This window comes from Sarcophilus harrisii, chromosome 3, assembly GCF_902635505.1.
Source record: "Sarcophilus harrisii chromosome 3, mSarHar1.11, whole genome shotgun sequence".
NCBI classification, from domain to species: domain Eukaryota; kingdom Metazoa; phylum Chordata; class Mammalia; order Dasyuromorphia; family Dasyuridae; genus Sarcophilus; species Sarcophilus harrisii.
In genome coordinates this window covers 530,348,751-530,370,649 of record NC_045428.1, presented here as the reverse complement: position 1 = coordinate 530,370,649, position 21,899 = coordinate 530,348,751, and the positions used below count along the sequence as shown (strand labels likewise).

The following is a 21,899-nucleotide window of genomic DNA, read 5'->3' as shown; positions in this document are numbered from 1 at the left end:
AAGCCTTTAAAATATTTCCACATTAACACTTTCTATGGATTGTTGTGGGGAAAGATAAGACTAGACTCAAGCTAACCTCCTCTCTAACTTGCCCTAGTTGAGCTATTGATAAGCAACATGGAGCTGAGAGAGACCTATATGCATGTGTGTTCTAGAACTAGCTCTAACCTATCTGAGGATGTTAATTATTACATTTTCAGTGTGACTATTTACACTTAGAGATATGCAAATAGTACATCAACTATTTTCTATTGCTAGTCTAGAGTTAGGAAAGTGGCAGAAAAAATTATGTTACAGATAATACTTAAAAGTGTGTCATGGGTACATTCCTTTTTTGCAGATGGGAAAAAGATGGGGAAGAGCCAGTTGGTAAACATTTACTGGCATATCATTGACTGGGGCCCCAGGGTAGCTAGAATCCTGTCAAGATCTGGGAATGAACTTGGACGACTAGGATGAAGACTCCAGAGAATAAGATGGTTGTAAGTTGTCCAGGGATGGTTTCCTTATTACCAGAACCTGTAAAGGAAAGAATATAGGAGCAAGAGTTAGTTTAACTTGGAGGTTTGTTCCCATCTCCCCTTCCTATCATTGCTGGATGACTGCAGGGTCTGTCCTTTTCTTCCTTGTCCTCATCCCTGACCTCCTCTCACTAGAGTGTACCACAGACAGTTATGGCTACATTGGAGAACATTCTAGGCTGAGTTCATAGGATCTGTATCTCATTGGAACTTATTCTATTTTGGCGTGGCTGATATGTGATCCTAATAGCTTCTTGAACAGACAATGTGTCTCCCACTCTGTTCAAAATGGAGAGTGAAGGGGAATTGTTGTGTTTCGGGGGGTGCTAGGGCAGGGTCCCTGAAGGTTCCAATGAATGGGGCCCAGAGAAGGATGAAGAAAAAAGGAGAGAATCCTCATCAGGGACTTGTAGCAAATTAATTGCTTTCTCCCTGTGAAACAGGAATAAATTCTTTCAATTTCTTAGAGCTGGGCTTTAGAGAGCCCTAAGCTCAGCTCAGCTCAGCTCAGTTCAACTCAGCTCAACCCAGCCTTTGTATCTGGCTCCATCACAGTTTTAGGAAGGAACTGATCAAGTAGCGTAGGGCCAGGGTCCTTATTCTGTGTTCTATGTCCCAGTCATTCTAATATCCCAGGGCCATCCCAGTCCACTCTGCATTGCTCTTTTGGCAGAACTGGGCTTGTGTCTTCTATTCATGAAAATAATTGGTGGCCTATCACCCAAAATCTCCCTCCATCTCCATGAAAGGGTCTCCAGAGAGGATAAAGGCAGAGGTGAAGTCCATGAGAACACTAGAATCTAAGTTATAGGTTCATATTCAGAGCTGGGAGGGACCTTAGAAATGATCATCCAACTCTTTTATTTTAAAGATGAGGAAATGAGGATCCAAGGAAATGAAACAATAGCTTGCCACACTGGTGGTAAGTAGCATAGCCAAAGTTTGAACCCAGATTCTTTGACTCTTAATATAATACTGTTTTCCCCAGATTTTACTGCCTTTTGATCATTCAGGTCACAGAGTAACAACATATGACTTATTTTATCCATAAAACCTTAGAGTTGGAAAGGACCTCAGGGCCATTGAGTCTCTTTAAGAATTCTCTCAGCAATATCTCCTAAGGATGGTCAGTAATGCAGCCTCTAAACCTGAGATGCCACAAGGTATAGATTGATTCTCTGCTGCTTGTGCTAATTTTGGCCTAACAATTAACATTAAGAAAACACAGGTGCTCCATCAGCCAGCACCACAGCATCCATGTGTAAAGCCATCACTTAAAGGAAATGGTGAAATTTTGAATGCTGTTGATTAGTCCACTTATTTTGGCAGAATACTCTCCAGGGATGTACACACTGATAATGAAATTGGTACATGCATTGCCATAGCTAGCTCTGTATTTGAGGGCTCCAAAGGAGTGTGGGAGAGGAAAGGTATTAGATGGACTACCAAACTGAAGGTCTACAGAGCATTGTGTTGACCCCATTGTTGTATGCCTGTGAAACCTGGAGGGTATACCAATGCCATGGCAGGAAACTGTATCTCTTCTATTTAAGTTGCCTTAGGAAAATTCTGAAGATCACCCAGCAGGATTAGATATCAGACACAGATTCTTTCTCAAACTAGTATTCAAATTCTACTGCATAGAGCAGAATTCTGGTGGACTAGCCACCCTGTTCAAATGCCAAATGCTAAAAAGACTACTTTGTGGAAAATTCACACAGGACAATTGTTTACAAGGTAGTCAGAAAAAGAGATATAAGGACACTTTAAAGGTCTCTCTTAGGAACTTAGAATCAGGGGCAGCTGGGTGGCACAGTAGATAGAGCGCCAGCCCTGAAATCAGGAGGACCTGAGTTCAAATCTTGTCTTAGACACTTAACACTTCCTAGCTGTGTGACCCTGGGCAAGTCTCTTAACCCCAATTGCCTCAGCAAAAAAGAAAAACAAAAACAAAACTTTTGTATTGACCTATGACATGGCATAAGACCATCCAGCATGGAGTGCCCTCAATAAAAAGGTGCTATGCGCTAGGAACAAGGCAGAATTGAAGTAGTTCAGAAGAAACACAACATGTGCAAAGTCAGCGACGCTGCCGAAATGTTCATAGAGTTTATTTGTGTCTCATCTAAGTCACATTGGTCTGATTAGCTACAGTTGGACACACTCTAAACTTGACTCTAACACAGTGATGTCAATTTAGTCCTCTTTAAGGACAGATAACAACCACCAACTTAAGATCTGGAATCATGGGGATAATTTCTTCCTGAGCAAGTCTATTTGATGGGAGGATATGTAGTCTATAGTCGACATATCTAGACTCCAGGCTAGATCATACCTATGCCTTCTTGACAGACATGGTCTGTGTTTTTCTAAAGAGAGTCCTAGGAATGGAGACTGCTCAGTCTTCTTCACTTCTTCGTTCTCAAGTCTAGAGGAATATCTTCCTGGACCACATCACTGGCTGGGCTCCAAGAATAACCGATTCTAGCAACAGGTTCAGAGACTAATTTTTAGTTAGCAGAAGTTCTCATATACTATACTTGTTGGGATTATCTCACCTTAGTCCTGAGTGCTGTAGTACCAAGACCACTGGATTTAGAGCCCAGAGATATTGGATTTCAGCCCTGGCTCTTCTAATTACCACCTGTGTCTCCTCTTCCTTCTTCTCTTTTTTTCTCCTTATTTTCTTTCTCAGAGAGAATCAGTTTGGAAGGGACTCCTGTGACTATTCAGTTCAACCATGACTCTTTAGTTCAACCTCTGCTTAGAAAGCTACTAAGTGCTGGGAGTAGAAATTGAAACCTAATTATCTTTGATCCAAGACCACCAGTGTAGTAAATGGCAGTGCATGTATTATAACCTTCAGTCTGATTTCTCCACAGCCCCAACCCAAGTATTACCTTATACCAGACCCCAACTCACCTACTAAGGCACAGTTATACTTGCTAAATGTTCTTTCGTGAGTTAGATTAACTGTTGTAATGCCGTTGGAATCTTCAGAGAACCTAGAGACTTCAAACACCTCATATGGGGGGATCAGCACCTCTTTTTCATAAGGAAACTTGGATAAATGTGCAATGGAAGCTCCCTTACATGTGTACACATGGTAGATGGTCCCTGAGCTACCTGAGAAAATTTTGACTTCATTTTGTTCCAGAGAGGCTGAACTAAATTGACCAAAGCGCATCTTTCCTGTCCCATCAGGGTACATCTTCACATTGACCCCTCTGTAAACATTTCTGCAGGTTCCTTTCAGGGTTTGAATAGCCCTGGTGAGATAGAAATGGAAAGCTTTGAAATGGAAATTTTTCACATAAGACTCCAGGGACTCACAGCATCCTCTAACTGCTTGATTAAAGGTTTGATACATCTTATAGTCTTCCAATGTATAAGCAATGACAGCAATTTCAAACATCTTGTCCATTCTTTTTTTGTCAGGAGACATATTTTTCCAAAGATTTTCTGCTTTTTCCCAAACTTTGTCGAATTCTGGGTTTTTTGCCCTTTCTTCATTTAAGAGCTCTATTGCCTTTATATTCATGGTCTCTTCACAGCCCATATATTGGTCATCAAAAGAATTGCTTTCAAAGCTCATTGGATATTTTTGCAATTCCACTGATTCCTGGAAAGAAGAAAGAAATCTCACTTGCATTCAAAATATCATCACTGTCTACATTTTAAAAATCATTTCAACAACAATGGCTGATGGAGAAAGTAATCAGAGACATGAACTACTTGGTGATGACAGTTAAAGTAGACCTAGATGAATGGCCTCATTTTTTTTAGATTGGATTTCCCTATCTTATTCAGGTTGGAAATGCAGTGATAACTATTTGCCTTACTGATTGTCACTGAAGCTTAGCAGTCTGATACTGCCTGCTTCCCCCATGGGATCACCACATTGGTGCTGTACTTGTTTTGGACACTTCTTTGGCTTCAGGCCAAGTGTAACTCAGAACTCTGAGCCTCAAGTGATCCACTGTAGAGGGCGGAGCTTTGGAGAAGTATACTTGAAACAAGGTGTAAACTCCATGGCATTGATGAGATGATTGTTCTCTAGTTCACACATATACTTAGTACTTAGCATGGTGATGTAATGGTTCTCTACTTCACACATACTCAGTATACTGTAATGATGTAATTGTAATAGGGTATTTACACTGGAGACAAAGTCATACTCAGGGGGAGACTGGTTGAAACTGGCAGACTGTGAGACTGCTGGAGTAGACTGGGTCAGACTGAGACTGGGTCAGACTATGACAGACACAGACTGTGTAAGAGACAATAAAGACTTTGGATTCTATTCTTGTCCATTCTTGTGATGTCTATTCTGCTGAGACCAAGGCCCTTCCAGAGGATCTCCACAAAACTAGCCTAAATATTATAATCCAACAATCTCAGCCTCCATAGTAACAGGGTTTATAAGCATGCCTCACTATATCTGGCTCCTCATAATCTTTGGAAAAACAGTGAAAGAATGGATGGATCCCTCTCCATCTTTACAATGGATGTAAAGCCTTCACAAAAATAGAACAAGGTCCCAATGAACCTTTTTCTGATTTTGTGGGATGTTTGCAAATAGCTGTAATAAGAACCATTGGAGATAATGCTGCCACAGAAATAATGACTAGACATCTGGCTAAGGAAAATACCAATGAGGGTTGCAAAAGAATTATATGGGGACTAGACAAAGATGCTCCTTTAGAGGAGATCATAAGATGCTGTGCCACAGTGGGTACAAATGCTTATTATGCCCAAACTATGATGAACATGGAAACACAGGGTCCCTCTTGGCAAGGGACTTCTAGAGAAACTCGTAGATGTTTTCAGGGTAGAAAAGTTGGACATTTGAGAGCTCACTGTAGATATGGAGATAGAATGAGAAGACAGGGTGAGAGAATAAAATCAAAAACCCCATGTCCAAAATGTAACGGAGGCTTTCACTGGGCCTCTGAATGTAGATTGACCCAGGGATATGAGAGGTAGGGCCCAGCTTCAGGGCCCCAGATGAGGCAAGATGGCAGTCAAGGTTACAGAGTCTTTAGAAGGTCAGGACTCTGATGTGATCAATCAGCCTAAAAGTAATCACATGGCAGAAAGGGATTACAGTTGGAGAGAATACAGGCCTTTTAACCCCACAGGGCTGTGTCCAGTTCAAACAGCTCCAATGTAATTACCAGATGATGACAAGAAATCCCTAAAGTGGTAAATAGAAGGGAATTAGATAGGTTAACTGCTTGGGGAAGAGGGTTTGCTTGTATCTCCACAGGTGAAGAAGGAATCAGATGGGTGCCAACGAGCCGTATTCGCCTTATCCATCAGAGAGAACCAGAAAAGCAGAAAAATTTCAAAAGAAAGGAGAAGATTTAAGAAACATCTGACACTGAAAGAGCATGGCTGGCAATGAGATTGTTAAAAGAACTTTAAAATCTTCAGCTTTCAGTTCTTGAAAACCAACAGGAATCATTGGATTCCTTGAGATGAAAAATTATTGATGAGACTATTGCAGTACTTCAGAACTTACAGAAACTATTGGATTCCTGGCACATGAACTAATGGACAATGGATTCCTTTTGGAATATTTCTAGGACTTATGGACAAGTGTAAATTCTCATGTTGATTCATGTTATTTGTTACATTACTACTAGCCTGTGTTATATTGCTATGTGCTTATGTAATCTATGTAATTATGTGTAATGCCTCCCATATTGATGGATTTATGGATACCTTGTTTCACACCTGTTTCAAGTGAGCTCCTCTAGAAACCCGCTAATCTGATTTGATTTTCTATTTCCTTTGGGGTTTTCATCTCCCTTCCTGAGATGTCAGGGAGGGCGTGACCACCTTCTTTTTATGGTGTTTTCACTCCTTTTTTGAGTAGTCAGGGAAGGTGTGATCACCTTCTTTTTGGGGTTCTCACCTCCTTGAGAAGTCAGGGAGGTCATGACCATCTATGTTCTAAATCAAAAGAAAGGGGGAGATGTTGGAATCCTTACAAAGTGTTAAGTCATTAGAGCTGATAGAAACAATGCTTGTGTTCACACCTTTAGAGAGCTCATATAAGCAAGAAGCTCTCAGGGCCAGAGAGCACTCTGGGTGGAAACCCATAATCCCACTCTCAGAGAAGGAGCATAAATAGAGCTTCAGTGAGCCAGTCAAGTCAGTTCAGGAGAAGCCCTCTCTCGGAGGTGCAACCAGATTCATTCATCCCACCATGGTGGCTGGCCTCCTGCACTTCCCCCACTAAGACCAAGGCTGGTCTGAAAGGCTCTCCAGAAAGCTGCCCAGCCCCATGCAAGAGACAAGACTCGGAAGGAGCACTCTGGGAGATTGAGAGCCAGAAGCCCTCTCTCAAAGCAAGAGAGATTCATTCCAACTTTCTCCTTGGTGCTGGCTGGAAGTTGAAGGACAAACCTTTGGATTTGGAGACATTCGGAGGGAGCTCTTGGAACCAAGGAAAGAAATAAGAAATAAAAGTTTGCATATTAATCAGCTGGCTGCATTTTGAAGTGATTATTACTTTCAACTGCAACTAAGGCTGCCTCCAGAAAACCTCCCCAAGAAACCTGCTCCCAGAGAGAACCATTATATTATAAAGAAGAGAACACCATATCCATGAACTTCTCAATTGCTTTCTTATCAATTTCATATTTGTAGATAAGGATACCACTAAAGGTGGATTTGCTAGAATCTACATGTCCACTGATTATAGTGTTAATGTGGCTCTTTTCCTTGCCAGTTTTTGTGAGATTTAGTGATGGTTTTCACAATTATGTTTTTAATGGCAAACTGGTGGTGAAAAGGCATTTATTGTCCTTTAAGATAGAGGACCTAGATTCAAGTCCCACATCTGAGAACTTGGGCAAGAGTGATGACCAGTAGCATTAAGTCAAAATCAAGAATTAATATTTTGAATTCTCTCTCTCTTTCTCTCTCTCTCTCTCTCTTCTGTCTTCCAGCTTTCCTCTTTTCTTCTTCCCTGCCCTCCCCTCTCTTTTTATTTTTCTTCACTCTTCCTTGAATCAAAGAAGTCACTACCAATTAGTATTTCCCAAATGAGTCAGAACTAAGGATTTAATCAGTAGTGTAATGTCCCTTACATGGTTATGGTTCAAATCAAGACATTAGATGTCTCATTTGCTTATTCTGATATGAATATGCCTATTGTTCTATTTGGTAGTCAAAACTTCTTTTTTAATTAAAGTCTTTTATTTTCAAAATATATGCATAGAAAATTTCCAACATCTACCCTTGTAAAACCTTGTGTTCCCCCATTTTTTCCCTTCCTTCCTCCCACCCCTTCCTCTAGTACATCAAAAATCTAAACTTCACCATGGAGGATTGTTAAGAGAACAGTGCCAGAGAATCTCATCTTTGGTTAATAATTAATGTAAACTGTGAGTTGGAAATTATTTGGGTGAGTGGGATTTCTTATTTGTAGAAGGAATCATCTTGGTCAGAAATATTGCCAATCAAAATCTTCTTTTGATTCTCTGCAATTAAATTTGATGGACATTTTATTAAGTGCTTACATGTCTTATTTGTATGTAGTCCTTGTACATCATCTTATCATTTAAAGAATATGTGTTCCTTAGGGACAGGGAATATTTTTTTACCTTTTTTTGTATTTCTATTGTTTAGCACAATTCCTGGCATATAGTAGTTATTTGATACATGCTTGTTAATTGTTAATTACGAGGATGAAAAGAAAAGAAAATTTAATAGTTGATCCTTTTAAAGGGTTTAATATCTACTAGGGAGAGGATCATAGGTTATGGCATCAACTTAAACCAGAAGTATTTAGGTTAGAGAGCAAGAAGAATTCAAGTCATAGAGAATGTTGGAACACAAGTAGCTAAAAGCCTTATGCAATGGGACTTTGACACATGCCCAGATTTCCTAACATGTTAGATGCCCTTATCAGGGAAGCTAGGGACTCACTTCTGGAAGAGGACATCCTGTGGTGGCCTGCTACATAGCAGGGAGCAGCCTTTTTCAATTGAATGTCTAACAATAATTGTCTGTCTTTAAATCTACCCGAGAGAGACATAGTCATGTTTGTGTGTGTGTGTGTGTGTGTGTGTGTGTGTGTGTGTATGATGTCCTGGGTTGAAGAGCATGCTCATCCAAAGCACAATCACCATATAGCAATTGGGAAAAGGCGTGTGGTCACTATCCCCTCTTCTTAGGACTTGTGGTCCTGTGTTGAACTTGGCATTTTATTCTTGTTTTCTTTGTCCTTTTCAGTTTGAGTTGGGGGAGTGAAATCCTGAATCTGGGAGCTTGAATTATGGGGACATTGGATCCCAGGAATCCAGTCTGGATGTTGCCATAGGCCAAAAGGGAAGTCCTGAGGAACCAGGGTCCTGGGACACAAGTTTAGAATCTGGGGTGAAACTTGGAATTTGATGGGACTAATGCTACTTAGGAAGCGAGTTAAACTTTGTGCTCCTAATCCCTAATCCTTCCCAAGAGACCAAAGTGATGGTGGTGATAGGATTGTGTTTGTTCTTGCTCTACCTTTGAAGTAAACATATTTTTGTAAAAGTTAATCTGATGTTAAATGAGACTGGGATTCTTGGTTACCTAAAATTTGGGGAAAATAATCAGTGTTGTCTTGAGTTAAAGATAGGTATTAATGTCATTTAATTTAAAGGTAATACCCTTAAAACTACCAGAAAAAAATTTGGGAGAAGGGCTTGAAATTTCACACATTTGATCTTCAGATGGTGGTCAGAGTGGTACCCAGGTGGTAGAGTGAATAGAGTGATGCCCTGGAGCCAGGAATTCAAATTTGACCTCAGATACTTTGTTAGCTACATGTCCCTGAGCAAGTCACCTATTTGTCATTCTATTTCCTCAGTTTCTTCCTTTATAAAATGAATTAGAGGAAGAAATGGCAAACCACTTTATTATCTTTGCCAAGAAAACCCCAAAATGTAAAGACTGAGTCCTGAAATTCCCATGGTTCCATTGGATAATTGCATTATTATCCAATCATTCTCAATGCTTTGAATTTCTCTTTCCTTCTAACCTAAATCCTTCTTGTTTCAACTAATTCTATACCTGTGACTCCTCAGTAGATATTAAACTTTGAGAGTCTACTTTTATTTTTAAAAAAATCTTTTCATCCTGATGCATAGTACAGTGCAAGATACTTAGCAGATTCTTAGCAAATGCCTATGAATTGGTTTATATCAGTCACATCCTTGGAACAGGGAGAATCACTGCGATTCTCCTTCCTCCCCCTTTTTTTGGTCACTGACATCCTTAAAGAAAGGTACATAATAGGTGCTTGCTCTGTTTAGTTCATTTACCAACCAGCCTTGGCACATCCAGATGGATGAATTCTAGGTTCTTTATCCTTCCCCTTGTAAGTGTTATCCCTTACATCCCTTACATTACCATCCTGGCTTCTTTATGTCTGAACCCTAGGATCACCCAGTTTTGTTCCCCTGAGTTGGAAAGGAGGCATAGTGTGTGTGGGTAACATGGACTACTCACTCCAGATGTTATAAGCTGAAACATCAGGACAATTACAACGGAGATGAGTATTGTGTACTTCATGTGAGTATTTGGTTCCTGTCCAAGATCTTATTGCTGGTTGTTTCTTCTTCAATCTTGATATCACCTTTGAAATTAAAAAAAGATAAATTGAAAAAATACCCTTTTGTTTGTTTTCCTATTATCAAATACAAACATCTCTGATATTTAAAGTGCTTCTCTGTCTGATTCCAATTTATCTTTCTGCACTGATTTCATATGACTGAATTTCATTCACTTTTCCTTCCAGACAAAAAGCCTTACTTGATGTTGTATTTCCTACATTGTGTTGCAGGCTGTGTTTCATACTTGAACTTTACTTCCTGAAATCCTTAGCACATTGCAAGTTCCTGCTCATGAGTGAAACATTTTCCTGACTCAGGTTGTTTATGCCACCTTTAAAATGTTTTGAATATATTTTCTACATTACTACTTGCTTTATTTTCCACCTTCTACATGAATACAGGCTTTTGGAGGGACAGGGATTGTATTGAGTATCATAGTCTATGAAGTTAGCCCTTGATTGATGTCCGCATATAGTTTCACATGTAGAAACCTCTACATTAGCCACACCTTCCTCCTTTTCTCGATTTGACCCATTGGTGAACTAGTAAAATTTTACATTGTCCTTTTCTCTTGAGTATCTTTTCCTATGATCATATCATCAGTTGTGCCCTGATAATCTTTAACCTTGGATCACTCACACTATTACTTAGTCTTCTCTCTTACACACTCATTGCTGGATAGAGATGAAGAAACTCATGAAACCATTCTGATTGGGTCCACTAAAACTTTATGTTATAGAGCCTCAACTGGATCCTCATTGCTTTTTTTTTTATTTAATAGCCTTTTATTTACAGGTTATATGTATGGGTAACTTTACAGCATTGACAATTGCCAAACCTCTTGTTCCAATTTTTCACCTCTTACCCCCCACTCCCTCCCCCAGATGGCAGGATGACCAGTAGATGTTAAATATATTAAAATATAAATTAGATACACAATAAGTATTCATGACCAAACGGTTATTTTCCTGTACAAATAGAATCAGACTCTGAAATATTGTACAATTAGCTTGTGAAGGAAATCAAAAATGCAGGTGGGCAAAAATATAGGTATTGGGAATTCAATGTAATAGTTTTTAGTCATCTCCCAGAGTTCTTTCGCTGGACGTAGCTGGTTCAGTTCATTATTGCTCCATTGGAAATGATTTGGTTGATCTCATTGCTGAGGATGGCCAGGTCCATCAGAACTGGTCATCATCTAGTATTATTGTTGAAGTATATAATGATCTCCTGGTCCTGCTCATTTCACTCAGCATCAGTTCGTTTAAGTCTCTCCAGGCCTTTCTGAAATCATCCTGCTGGTCATTTCTAACAGAACAATAATATTCCATAATATTCATATACCACAATTTATTCAGCCATTCTCCAACTGATGGGCATCCACTCAGTTTCCAGTTTCTAGCCACTACAAAGAGGGCTGCCACAAACATTCGTGCACACACAGGTCCCTTTCCCTTCTTTATGATCTCTTTGGGATATAAGCCACTGGGCTTATAGTAACACTGCTGGATCAAAGGGTAGGCACAGTTTGATAACTTTTTGAGCATAGTTCCAAATTGCTCTCCAGAATGGTTGGATGTATTCACAGTTCCACCAACAATGTATTAGTGTCCCTTTTTTCCCACATCCCCTTCAACATTCCGCATTATCTTTCCCTGTCATTCTAGCCAATCTGACAGATGTGTAGTTGGACCCTCATTGCTGAAGGATGATCCTACTATGCTACCCTCAACAACTCACTATCCCATTTCATATAGTGGTTCTTCTAAATCTTTTCATCCTTCCTCAAATCTCTCAAAGCTCCCAATATCGATTGCCAATGGAAAACCCCAAATTTAATTCAGAAATATTACTGTCAAAGCACTAGAACTTTAACATCAAACATTTCTTCATATATCCTGTATGCATTCTTTTATAAGCCAAGAAGAATACATATCATTTAAGATTATAAGACATAGGATCACAAAAAAGATAGAAGTCACCTTAGAGATACAATGAGAAAAAATAAACTGGCACATATAGTACTTCAAAACCCAAAGGAAAGTACTTTACGCTCAATAACAACCTATTCATAAATCTTGCCCCACTTCAAAGTATTCTGTATATAGCTACCAATTAAAAAAATATTATTGTCACTCTTCCAACTTTAGGAAATTAGGTGGTGCAGTGTATTCAAAACTGGACTTATATGACATATGAAAATCTGTGTAATCAATCATCAATTTTATTAATTATGTTAACAGATAATTAACATTATGGTGATTTGACTTTCTCTCATAAACTAAAGATTAATTATAGAGGCCACTCAATGCTTATATATTATGAGAAGAGTGAGTATTCCTGAAAGGTGGAAATTACTGAGAGAATGAATATTGGAATGAGACAGGTTTACTTTAATGATCATGCCACTCAAGGACAAAGAGAGATTCATCTCAAACCAGACCACTCCCATCTAGGACAATGTATACAAAAGAATCTACCCCTCATCCAGTCATTGAACAATGAACATTGTTGAGGTAAAATTTCCACCTAAATTTTTTTTGGGGGAGGAATGAATTCTTTGGGTAGGATCAGAAATGCCCTCAAGAGGCTGAAGTATGAATGACAAAATTGAAAGGAAAAACTTCTTTCCCCTACCTCCCTGCCATATTAATTGGCTATTAATATAAGAAAGAAGTAATAATTTCTTTTACTTGGAATCAAGAAAACCTGGTTTCAAATTCTGCCTCACATAATTACTAGATATGTGACACTGGGCATGTCACTTAATCTTTATGATCACAGTTTTCTCATTTGTAAAATGGGAGAAATAATATTACCTACTTCCCAGGGATGTTATAGAATAAATTGAGATGTTTGTAAAGTGGAATAAATTCCAGTGGCTCCATATTGTCTTTAGTATGAAATATAAATGCTTCTATTTGCCATTTAAAACCTTTCATGTCCCAGCTCCAACCTACTTTTGAAAACTTGTTACAGATTCTTCCCCTTCATGCAGTCTACTGCTTAATGAAACTGGCCTTTTTATTATTTCTAATCCATGCCTCTATTTCTCACCTCTGTAAGAGGTGCACAAGCCATTTCTTACCTCATTTTTGTGTTTTTTATATGTGTCCAGTATCTGGAATTTCCTTACTTTTCCTCCCCACAATCTATTGGTATGCCTATTTTCCTTTAAGGATGAATTGAAGGAGCCCAGTCCATAGGAGCATCCCTGTCTAACAAGAGAAGACTAATTGGCTGCTGTGGCCTTACTGTGGAGTTTGCCCCTAGAGGAGGTCACTAGATGTGATCTTCATGCTTGCAGGGGGTGGGGCCTCATGGACAGTTCTTGGAGCCTAGACATCTACGTATGGACCCTGGGCAGGGAAAACCATAAAGGTATTTCTGAAAACCTGATGAAGAAATCCTATATCAGAGATGACTGTTGTCATCTATTGGATATATCTAAGTATTCAATTTAAGAGGGATAGTGAAGAGGGTCTTCGACCTGGAAGAATAGGAGCAAATAAGATTGAAATGGAAGAAATTGAGGTGACTGCCTTTTATGCTCAGTTTTGGTAAACCAGAATGCTTCCTAATGGGGGAGGGGGCACTCAAAATGGCCTTAGTCTATAAGTTCAGGGTGACTATTGTCTCTGCCATCATGGGACTTTAGAGACAACTTAAGGATTCCATCCATGTACAAGGAAAACTGGTACCTGAATCACTGTGAATGACCTGCTCAATGAGCTTATCTTCACCCTGGTAGCATATGAATGGGTAGGATGCAAAGGCCATCAAGCTGGGCAATCATGCTATGCTCCAGAACTAGGAAAGAACTTCTATTTACCACACACAGGGCCTGGAATTAACCAGAGAGAATTTGCACAGTCACACATCTCAGTGAGAAAGGGAAAACTGGCCATTTCCATTCACAGGGGGATGAAGGTAGCCATCACTTTCAGAAAGGCCAGGGAAGGGATGTGCTATGAGATGGCCAGAATGTCCTACTCTGGCATAGATTGGAAGGCTTACTGGTCTTCCTGGAAGGACAGTCTACGAATTGGGGTTATTTGCAATCCTGGCCAGCTGTGGCAGAATCAAGGGAAAATGCCAACTTCTACAAGTTTGATCTTTACTTCTTTTATTTTGGTCATTAAAAAAAAATAGACTCAGTTTAAGTACTGCCCTCTAAATGAAATGGTTCCTGCTTTTTCTCTCAGTTGTAGATGCTCTCCTCTCCAAATATTCTATATCAATTTTTTATCTACATAAATGTAAGTATATGAACACAGACACATATGCTCTTTCTTTCTGTCTCTCTCACTGTTTCTGTCTGTTTTTCTGTTTCTATGTCTCTGTCTCTGTCTCCCTCTCTCTCTATCTCTCTTTCTCTCCCCCTCTGTTTCTGTCTCTGTGTCTGTATGTCTCTGTCTCTCTATCTCTCTCTGTCTGTGTTGCTTTCTGTTTCTCTCTCTGTCTTTGTCTCTTTCTTGGGTAAGAATATGTTACTTGATGTCACCACTTCAGTTTTGACTTTGTATTCCCAGTGCCTGTAACACTTAATAAATATTTGTTGATTGAATGATTGCTTAAATAATCCTGCAAAATTCAACTCGACCATCAATTAAAAAATATGAACTTTCAGCAAAAGGGGATAAAGTTTGTTTTCAAGAAAAAAAAAGATAAGTAGGATATTTGATATAAATTTCATAGTCAATAAACTTTTTTTTGTTAAATGATTTTAGATATAATAGAATCCTATGTACTGCAGATGCTATATATAGAAAAGGGACTAGAGTAAAATTTTAAATGGATTTTCAGAAACATGTTAATATCAATTTTATAAATAATTATAGAGTTGAGTGTGATATAAATTTTTAAAATCTTTAAAATTAAACCAAATAAGAAATATCTGATTGTTCTCTAGGTATTACAAGAACATGACTGAAAATCCTTGTTGTGAGTATAAAAACCACAAACTGAGGAATTTAATGATTTTGAAAATGAGGCCAGAGTATAAAGAATATAAAATATTTCATTTTTTAGCTAACATTTTCTCCCTTTTCATGCAGTACCACTTTTGAAATATATAATCTCTCCTTTTCTGAATTTTAGCTATATTAAACTGTATCAATTTTAGTATTTCAAATGCAGACATGAATTAAAAAGTTAACCTAATAGGACAGATCCCATTAGAAATGTAGTTTCTGCTACTATCTTGACCTATAAGATTATCATATTTGTACATATTTTTGCCATCATCTACAGGGAAAAATATGTACGAATATGATAATCTTATAGTATATAGTATATAGTGCTTGCCAAATGCTTGTTGCCTGCTTCCCTGGAGCAGGAGGAGGAAGTGTTACCAAGAAATGCAGAAATTCCAAGAATTCCAGAAACTGGAATGAGCAAAATTGATGAACAAGCATTTCCTCTTTAAAAACTTCATTTAATCTGAGGCTCATGAAAAACACAAGGAAAGGTCACTCAAGGGGAGGCTACTGAAATGGGGATATTATTATCGTAGAGATAAGTTTCTTAATCTGGGGCCTTGGACTTGTTTAAAAAAATTTTTTTTATGATATTTCAAAATAATTGGCTTCCTTTGAAACTTCCATGTTTTATTTCCATTTAAAAACATTTTCCCCCCTGAGATCAATGGCACAAAAGATGTCAAGAGTCCTTTTATTTGTAGTAACTGAATAGATTGGAGAGTGGATAGTGGATAGAATTTAATAGATTCATGGATATATATATATAACTTGAATTTTGTAATGCTCTCTATATTTTCTTTGGTTCTATATTCTTTCCTTATTCATATACCTCACAGAGAATTTGTTCCATGCTTCTCTAATCTGTTTATAATATTACCTTTTATGTATAAATCATGTACCAATTTTGATTTTATCCTGATAAAGAGTATGAAATATTGGTCTATACCTAGTTTCTGTCATATTGTTTTCTAGTTTATTTGTCAAATAATGAGTTTTTGTTCCAAAAACTTGGATCTTTGGGTTTTTCATATATTAGATTATTATGGTAATTTACTATTAAATAATTTGTATTTATTTTTTCTAATTATCCACCACTCTTTTTTCTTTTTAGCTAGTACCAGACTATTTTTGAAAATTACTACTTTATAATACTGTTTGAGATCTGATATACCTAGAGTACCTTCCTTCACATTTTTTTCATCAATTTCCTTGATATCCTTGTCTGTTTGTTCTTCAAGATTTAGCTCTAGCTCTAACCTCTAAGAAATAAATCTTTGATAGATAAATTGATAAATGTCTAGCATGGTAAGTGTCTGAAATAGCCATTTCACTTTTCAGATGAAGCCTTTGACATTGGTAGGTAGGGAGTGTGGGAATGTAACCTAGGTTCTGAAACCCCAAATTCAATGTCCTCTAAACTATACTTCATTCTTTTTTTTTTTTTAACTTACTATATGCTGAATATTTTATTTTTAAAAATAATTTTAATATTTTTTATTTTCAAAACATATGCATGGGTAATTTCACATCATTACCCCTTGCATATCCTTGGGTTTCAGATTTTCTCCTCTTTCCCTCCATCCCTTTCCTTAGATGGCAAGCAGTTAAATATATGTTAAACATGTTAAAATACATGTTAAATCCAATATTATACTCCATTCTTTATCTATCAGTTAACTTTATTGGAATTGGTCTTATATAGGAAGTTCTTTTAAATGGGAAAAATTGTAGAGGGCCACAGATAGTGGGGGAACAGAATGAGACTGAATACTGAAGGAGATATGGAGATATATCCCTGCCTTACCTGGACAAGGGTGGGTTGAGAGAGTTTTTCTCATTTTTTTTGTGGTCAATCAGATTTTGTACTTGTGGAAGAGCCACCTTGAGGAATTTCCTTAGTTTTTCCTCCTGGGATGGTAGTCTGAAGATAGTAATTATTTTAAAAGATCAACTTGCCAAAATTATATATATACACCTACATACATGTATGTATATATAAATATAAGGATAGTTTAACTTTGGAAAAATAATTAAGATACTGAATCACATAAATCAAGAAAGCAACAAAAACATATATTTTTATTGATAGATATAGGAAAGGCTTTTCACAAAATACAATATTCATATGTATTAAAAACTGTGAAAGTATAGACCCAGGGGGAGAAACTCACTATTTGAGAAAAACTGATAGGAAAACTGAAAGTAGTCTGATAGAAATTGGGTTTACATCTATACTTCGAACCATATACTAATGTAAGTTTCAAATGGATTTATATCCTAGACATGAAGATCTCATCATAAACAAAAGAACAAGGAAAAAAATTACCTTTTAGATCTATGTACAGAAAAAGATTTGATGATTAAACAATCAAGGAAGAGGCTCAGAGATTAAATGGACAATGCTGATTACATAATTTCTTTTACTAGGATTTTGTACAAACAGTTAAGTGGGTGAGGTGTATCTATTTATCAAGTTTCTCCAACGAAGGGTTCACATCCAAGGAATTTATTAAAAAGCCTCAAATAAGCATGACATCAAAAGACTGATAATTGGGAAATCCAAATATTTCCTCTTTTTTTTTAAAGCTTTCATAACTTCATCAACATTCATAGTAGATGCTTAGTTTCTGTTTAAAGAATTCAAAATCTGCCTATATAATAAAATATACCTCTCACTTCTTGGCTGAAATATATTAGATTTGAGATGCAGAATGAGATTTACATTCTTAGACATGGCTAATGCTTTGATTTGTTTTGCTGAATTATGAACATTTATTGTAACAGATGATGATTTCTACTTGGACTGGGTGGTGGTTAGGGTTGGTAGGTTACTGGATTACCGAGTAGTAATAAATATCAGAAGAAACACCAATAAACATTTTTTTAAATTAAAAAAATGTACAGAAAACAAAGCAGTGGAGACACATAGACATATTCAAATAGAACAGCCCAGTTATTACCTTGTTCTTTAATTTAATGCTTATATGTATTTGTACATTTGTAAAAGCAAGTTTTGCATAAAAGAAGTTTAAAGTTTCTTATATAAGACTCTTGATCTTTTTTTTACATTGCAATGCTTTCTTTTCTAATTACTAAGTCCACAATAAAAAAAGAAAATCAAACAAAATAATGAGAATGAAGAGGGTCTGTTATATTTCAAAGTAGTAGTTATTAATACTTCCAGTTTAAAAAAAATGGAAAAGTTGGTTAGTGAGATAGTCAAAGTGAGCAAAACCTAGAAGAAAAGAAGTATACTCCTCTTTTTTGAGAAACTCAAGAAGAGCTAGAATCCTAGTAACTCTTTTTTTTGGATAAAAGCTGCTTGGAAGCATGGAAGGCAATTCAGTGGGAATCAAACATGGATCAATATCTTACAAAATGTACCATTATACATTCCAAATGTATTAGCAATCTAAATATGGGGTAAATCAAAAGACTTTTGGAAAACCCTGTATAAAAGGTCATGCTATTAAGAAAATCAAAGCAAAGTGGAAAATCATTTTTTTAGATTTTTAAAAAGAATATTAGATATAGCTAAAAAGCAATGACTATTGTTGCCTCTACATCTTTGAGGTTAAAACATACTTCTTAATTTCTATTAAAAAAACAAAACCTATTGTAAGCACATGCTGCCAGTGGGAAACATTATTTATGTTTTGTGGTTCATCTTACCTGTTTTCTATGGAAGGTCCTCTAGGCTTCTTTGTATATTGAGAAATGATCAGGACATTACAAAGAAAGGAACCAGTTTTTAAAAAGGAGCAAGAGGAGAGTGAGCTTAAAATGACCCTGTATCCCACACTGAGTGAGGAGAGAGGCAGACTTTGAATTCTTTTTAACAGAAACTAAACATCTACTCTTAGTTTCAGAATGAATGTTGATGAAGTTATGAAAGCTTTTAAAAAAGAGAAAATATTTGGGTTTCCAAATTAGTAAAAAGTAAATAAAAGGTTCCCTTTTTACCCCTTTGTCCTTAGGTCATGTTTGTTTTCTACACTTAAAAGATTTTGGCTATCTACCCTGCAGAAAACTCTCCAACTTTTGTCTTAAAAGAAAATAAAAGGAGTTTTTTGGGAAAAATTGATGAATTCTAATAGGAGGAAGATGATTTTTGATTGGAGTTGTTGAACATGATTGAAATGGATAAATGAAAGAAAAAGTATTAAAGTGAAAAAAGAGAGAGAGAGAAAGAGAATGATTATTTTGGAAGGTTGCAGACATGTAGGGGAAATCCAGCTCCTTAACACGTCCCTGATTTCTAGCTTGCCTTCATAAAGACTTCAGAAAGTTCCCCTTTGTTTGTTGCCTTTTCAATAGGTTGGGGAGGGAAGGGATTTGGATGGGAAATTAAGAAATAAAGAAACTTTCCCCAGAGTAAGATGTTCCTGATGGAGCAGAGATCTCATCTTGTTCCCATCTAAAGAACTTATTCACTTTTATGTATGTTCTGAGATATTTTCATCTGTATACCATCTCTAATTTCTGCTTGTTGTTGAGCTTGGATAAGTGGATTTTGTTTCTATTTGCTATTTGTGAAGGGCTTTTGGTTATATAGTATCTGGTGAATAGAGGTTCCACTGGCAAGAGTAAGCACGTAATGCAATGCTGCTTTTTTTGAATCGATTAAAACTCCTAGACCAACAATATTTAGGGAAGAGACAGGTTTAATTTTAACCCAGCATCACTTTTTTGAAGACTGGAGAAAGAAGTACCTGGCCTTATGCTTCTAGCAACTTTCTGCTCCCTTCCTGATCGTTTCTCCTTCTCCAGTGGCTGGTTGTTGTTGGCACTGTCTTGGGTTCTCTTCCTCTTAAGAGGTTGTTCCAGACCTCATATCATATCAGTACATTCCCTGCCCTCAGCCCATCTCTTAGATGGGCCACAGGTCAATAGGTTTAAACTACCTATGTAGATATCTTAGACATGTTCTCACATTCATCTTACAGAGACCAGTAGTTTTATCCTTTTAATGTATCTCTTTAATGACAGCCTAATCACTATGACTTCCAGCTTGGACTCTGCAGTGTCCAAACTACTCATACCCTTTGATAGGTTTTTACCTTCCAGGTATACACAACTAAAGTTCCAACTGGTAGTTTTATATTCTAGTCTTAGAGTGTTGAAGCCAAAGAAAGTGGATTTGAAAGTGGAGACACTGAAAGTGGATATGATGGATTCAGCACTTCCCTTTCTAACTCATCCTATATAATAAATATATCATAATTATATATACATTTATCATATATACTATATATCATAAGTAAATAAATGAGTTATTGATCATAACTAATTTTTATGAAAAATGATAAATGGGAGCCCCAAGGGCAAGTGGTAAAGGTATAGAGAGACCCTTGGATAATTTCTGGCTACTCTTATGTCCTTAGATGATGAGGCAAATTGACCAAAGTGCATTTTTCTTGTCTTATCAGGATAGAATTTCAGGTGTGTGCCTCTGAAAACAGGGATATACACTCCTTCAAGAAGTTGGATGGCTGATGTCAAACAAAAATGGAAGGTTTTGAAGAGAAAATTTTTTCATGTAGTCTTCTCTGGAGGTACAGCATATTCTGACCATATCATTAAATTCCATGCAAGATGGAATCTTAGAGTAAGTGTAGTCAATGGTAGTGATTCCAAAAGACTCATTGAGATTCAGAGGCTGGCTCTTCCATCTCCTCTTTGTTTCTCCCACACATCATTTAATTGGAGGTATACTTTCCTCTCTTCAGCGAAGAGTTCTTTTACCCTCTTCACCATGTCCCTTTCACATCTCATATATTTGTCATAGAAAATATTCTGTTCATGGTTTCTGTAACTTTTCTTAAATGTAAATTTCAGGTGATGAGAAAAAAGAAATTTCAGCTTTAATCAGTATACTTTTAACTCTTAATATTTCTGATAATTAAAAAAAGAAGTGTGCAGATATGTTTGTATTTACATCTGTTCACATGTGCACATGTACTTGCTCATACTCATACATATATACCTTCTTGCCCCTTACATATATGAACCATTTTGGTTGTTCTCCCCAAAGTGCAAAAGGCATTAAGTATTATAGGTAAAGTGAGTCACCAGTAAGCTAGGATATATTAAAAAATTTAAAGATATGTCAGAAATGTAATTGGAGGAACAAGGGATAAGGATTGAAAAGGAGTTACCTCATTTATCTGCCTTTTGGCCTTAGCAAAGCCAAGGACTCTGCTAGGAAGCAGCATGATACTTTAGACAGAACCTTTGAGTTTGAAATCAGAACTTCTGGGGTCAAAACTTGGCTCTATGTCTGATCTTGGGTAAAAAACTCCACATCACTAACTTCTTCATCCGTAAGAAAAGGAAATTTAGTCACTTGAATTTTGAGGTCCTTCCAGCTTTGTCTATGATTCTATGACTGACTTCATAAATAATATGTTTGCCCTCTTCTTCCCTCCAGGCTTATTTGGGCTAATCATTCCTTTAGATCACAAGGTCAGGGTTAATAGTATTATACTGAAAGAATGAAAAATCAAGGGTAATGGGGGAATCCTGGCAAATATAAGTCTGAGGGGAAATGGTTTTCAGAGGCATTGTAAAATTATGAGAGAAAAAAAACGTGGGCAAAAGTAGGTAATATTTGGGATAATGCTTAACTTTGTTAGCTTGAAAGAAATGTCAGCATTATTGTATGTGATGCTGTGATTCTAAAAAACAAAACTGAGTGGGAAAAGGTAAAAGGAAGGGAACGATTATATTATAAAAATAGGACATGAAGAATTAAATCAGAGGAAACAGATTAGGGTCGAGGGCTGGTA

At 37.0% G+C, this 21,899-nt stretch overlaps 1 protein-coding gene and 1 pseudogene across 1 annotated transcript; both read right to left on the bottom strand.

Moving 5' to 3' along the window:
* Positions 1–338: 338 nt before the first annotated feature.
* On the bottom strand, positions 339–18,888 carry LOC100916119 (ecto-ADP-ribosyltransferase 5-like). Its single transcript, XM_003766990.4, has 4 exons — positions 18,784–18,888; positions 10,026–10,152; positions 3,444–4,143; positions 339–519 (listed from the first exon to the last, which is right to left on the bottom strand). The coding sequence occupies exons 2-4, from the start codon at positions 10,086–10,088 to the stop codon at positions 413–415; spliced, it is 870 nt and encodes a 289-aa protein (XP_003767038.2). The 5' UTR covers positions 10,089–10,152; positions 18,784–18,888; the 3' UTR covers positions 339–412.
* Positions 18,889–20,384: 1,496 nt separating this feature from the next.
* LOC105750228 lies at positions 20,385–20,979 on the bottom strand (annotated as a pseudogene).
* Between the last annotated feature and the right edge of the window lie 920 nt (positions 20,980–21,899).

Bases quoted from the DNA above. Each gene is read 5' to 3' on its own strand.
- LOC100916119 (XM_003766990.4), bottom strand. From the start codon at position 10,088: ATGAAGTACACAATACTCATCTCCGTTGTAATTGTCCTGATGTTTCAG. The intron at 4,144-10,025 runs GTGAGTAGTCCA...TCTTCTTTCCAG, and splicing joins TTCAGCTTATAACATCTGGA to GAATCAGTGGAATTGCAAAA. The intron at 520-3,443 runs GTGAGTTGGGGT...TTTCCTTTACAG, and splicing joins GTATAACTGTGCCTTAGTAG to GTTCTGGTAATAAGGAAACC.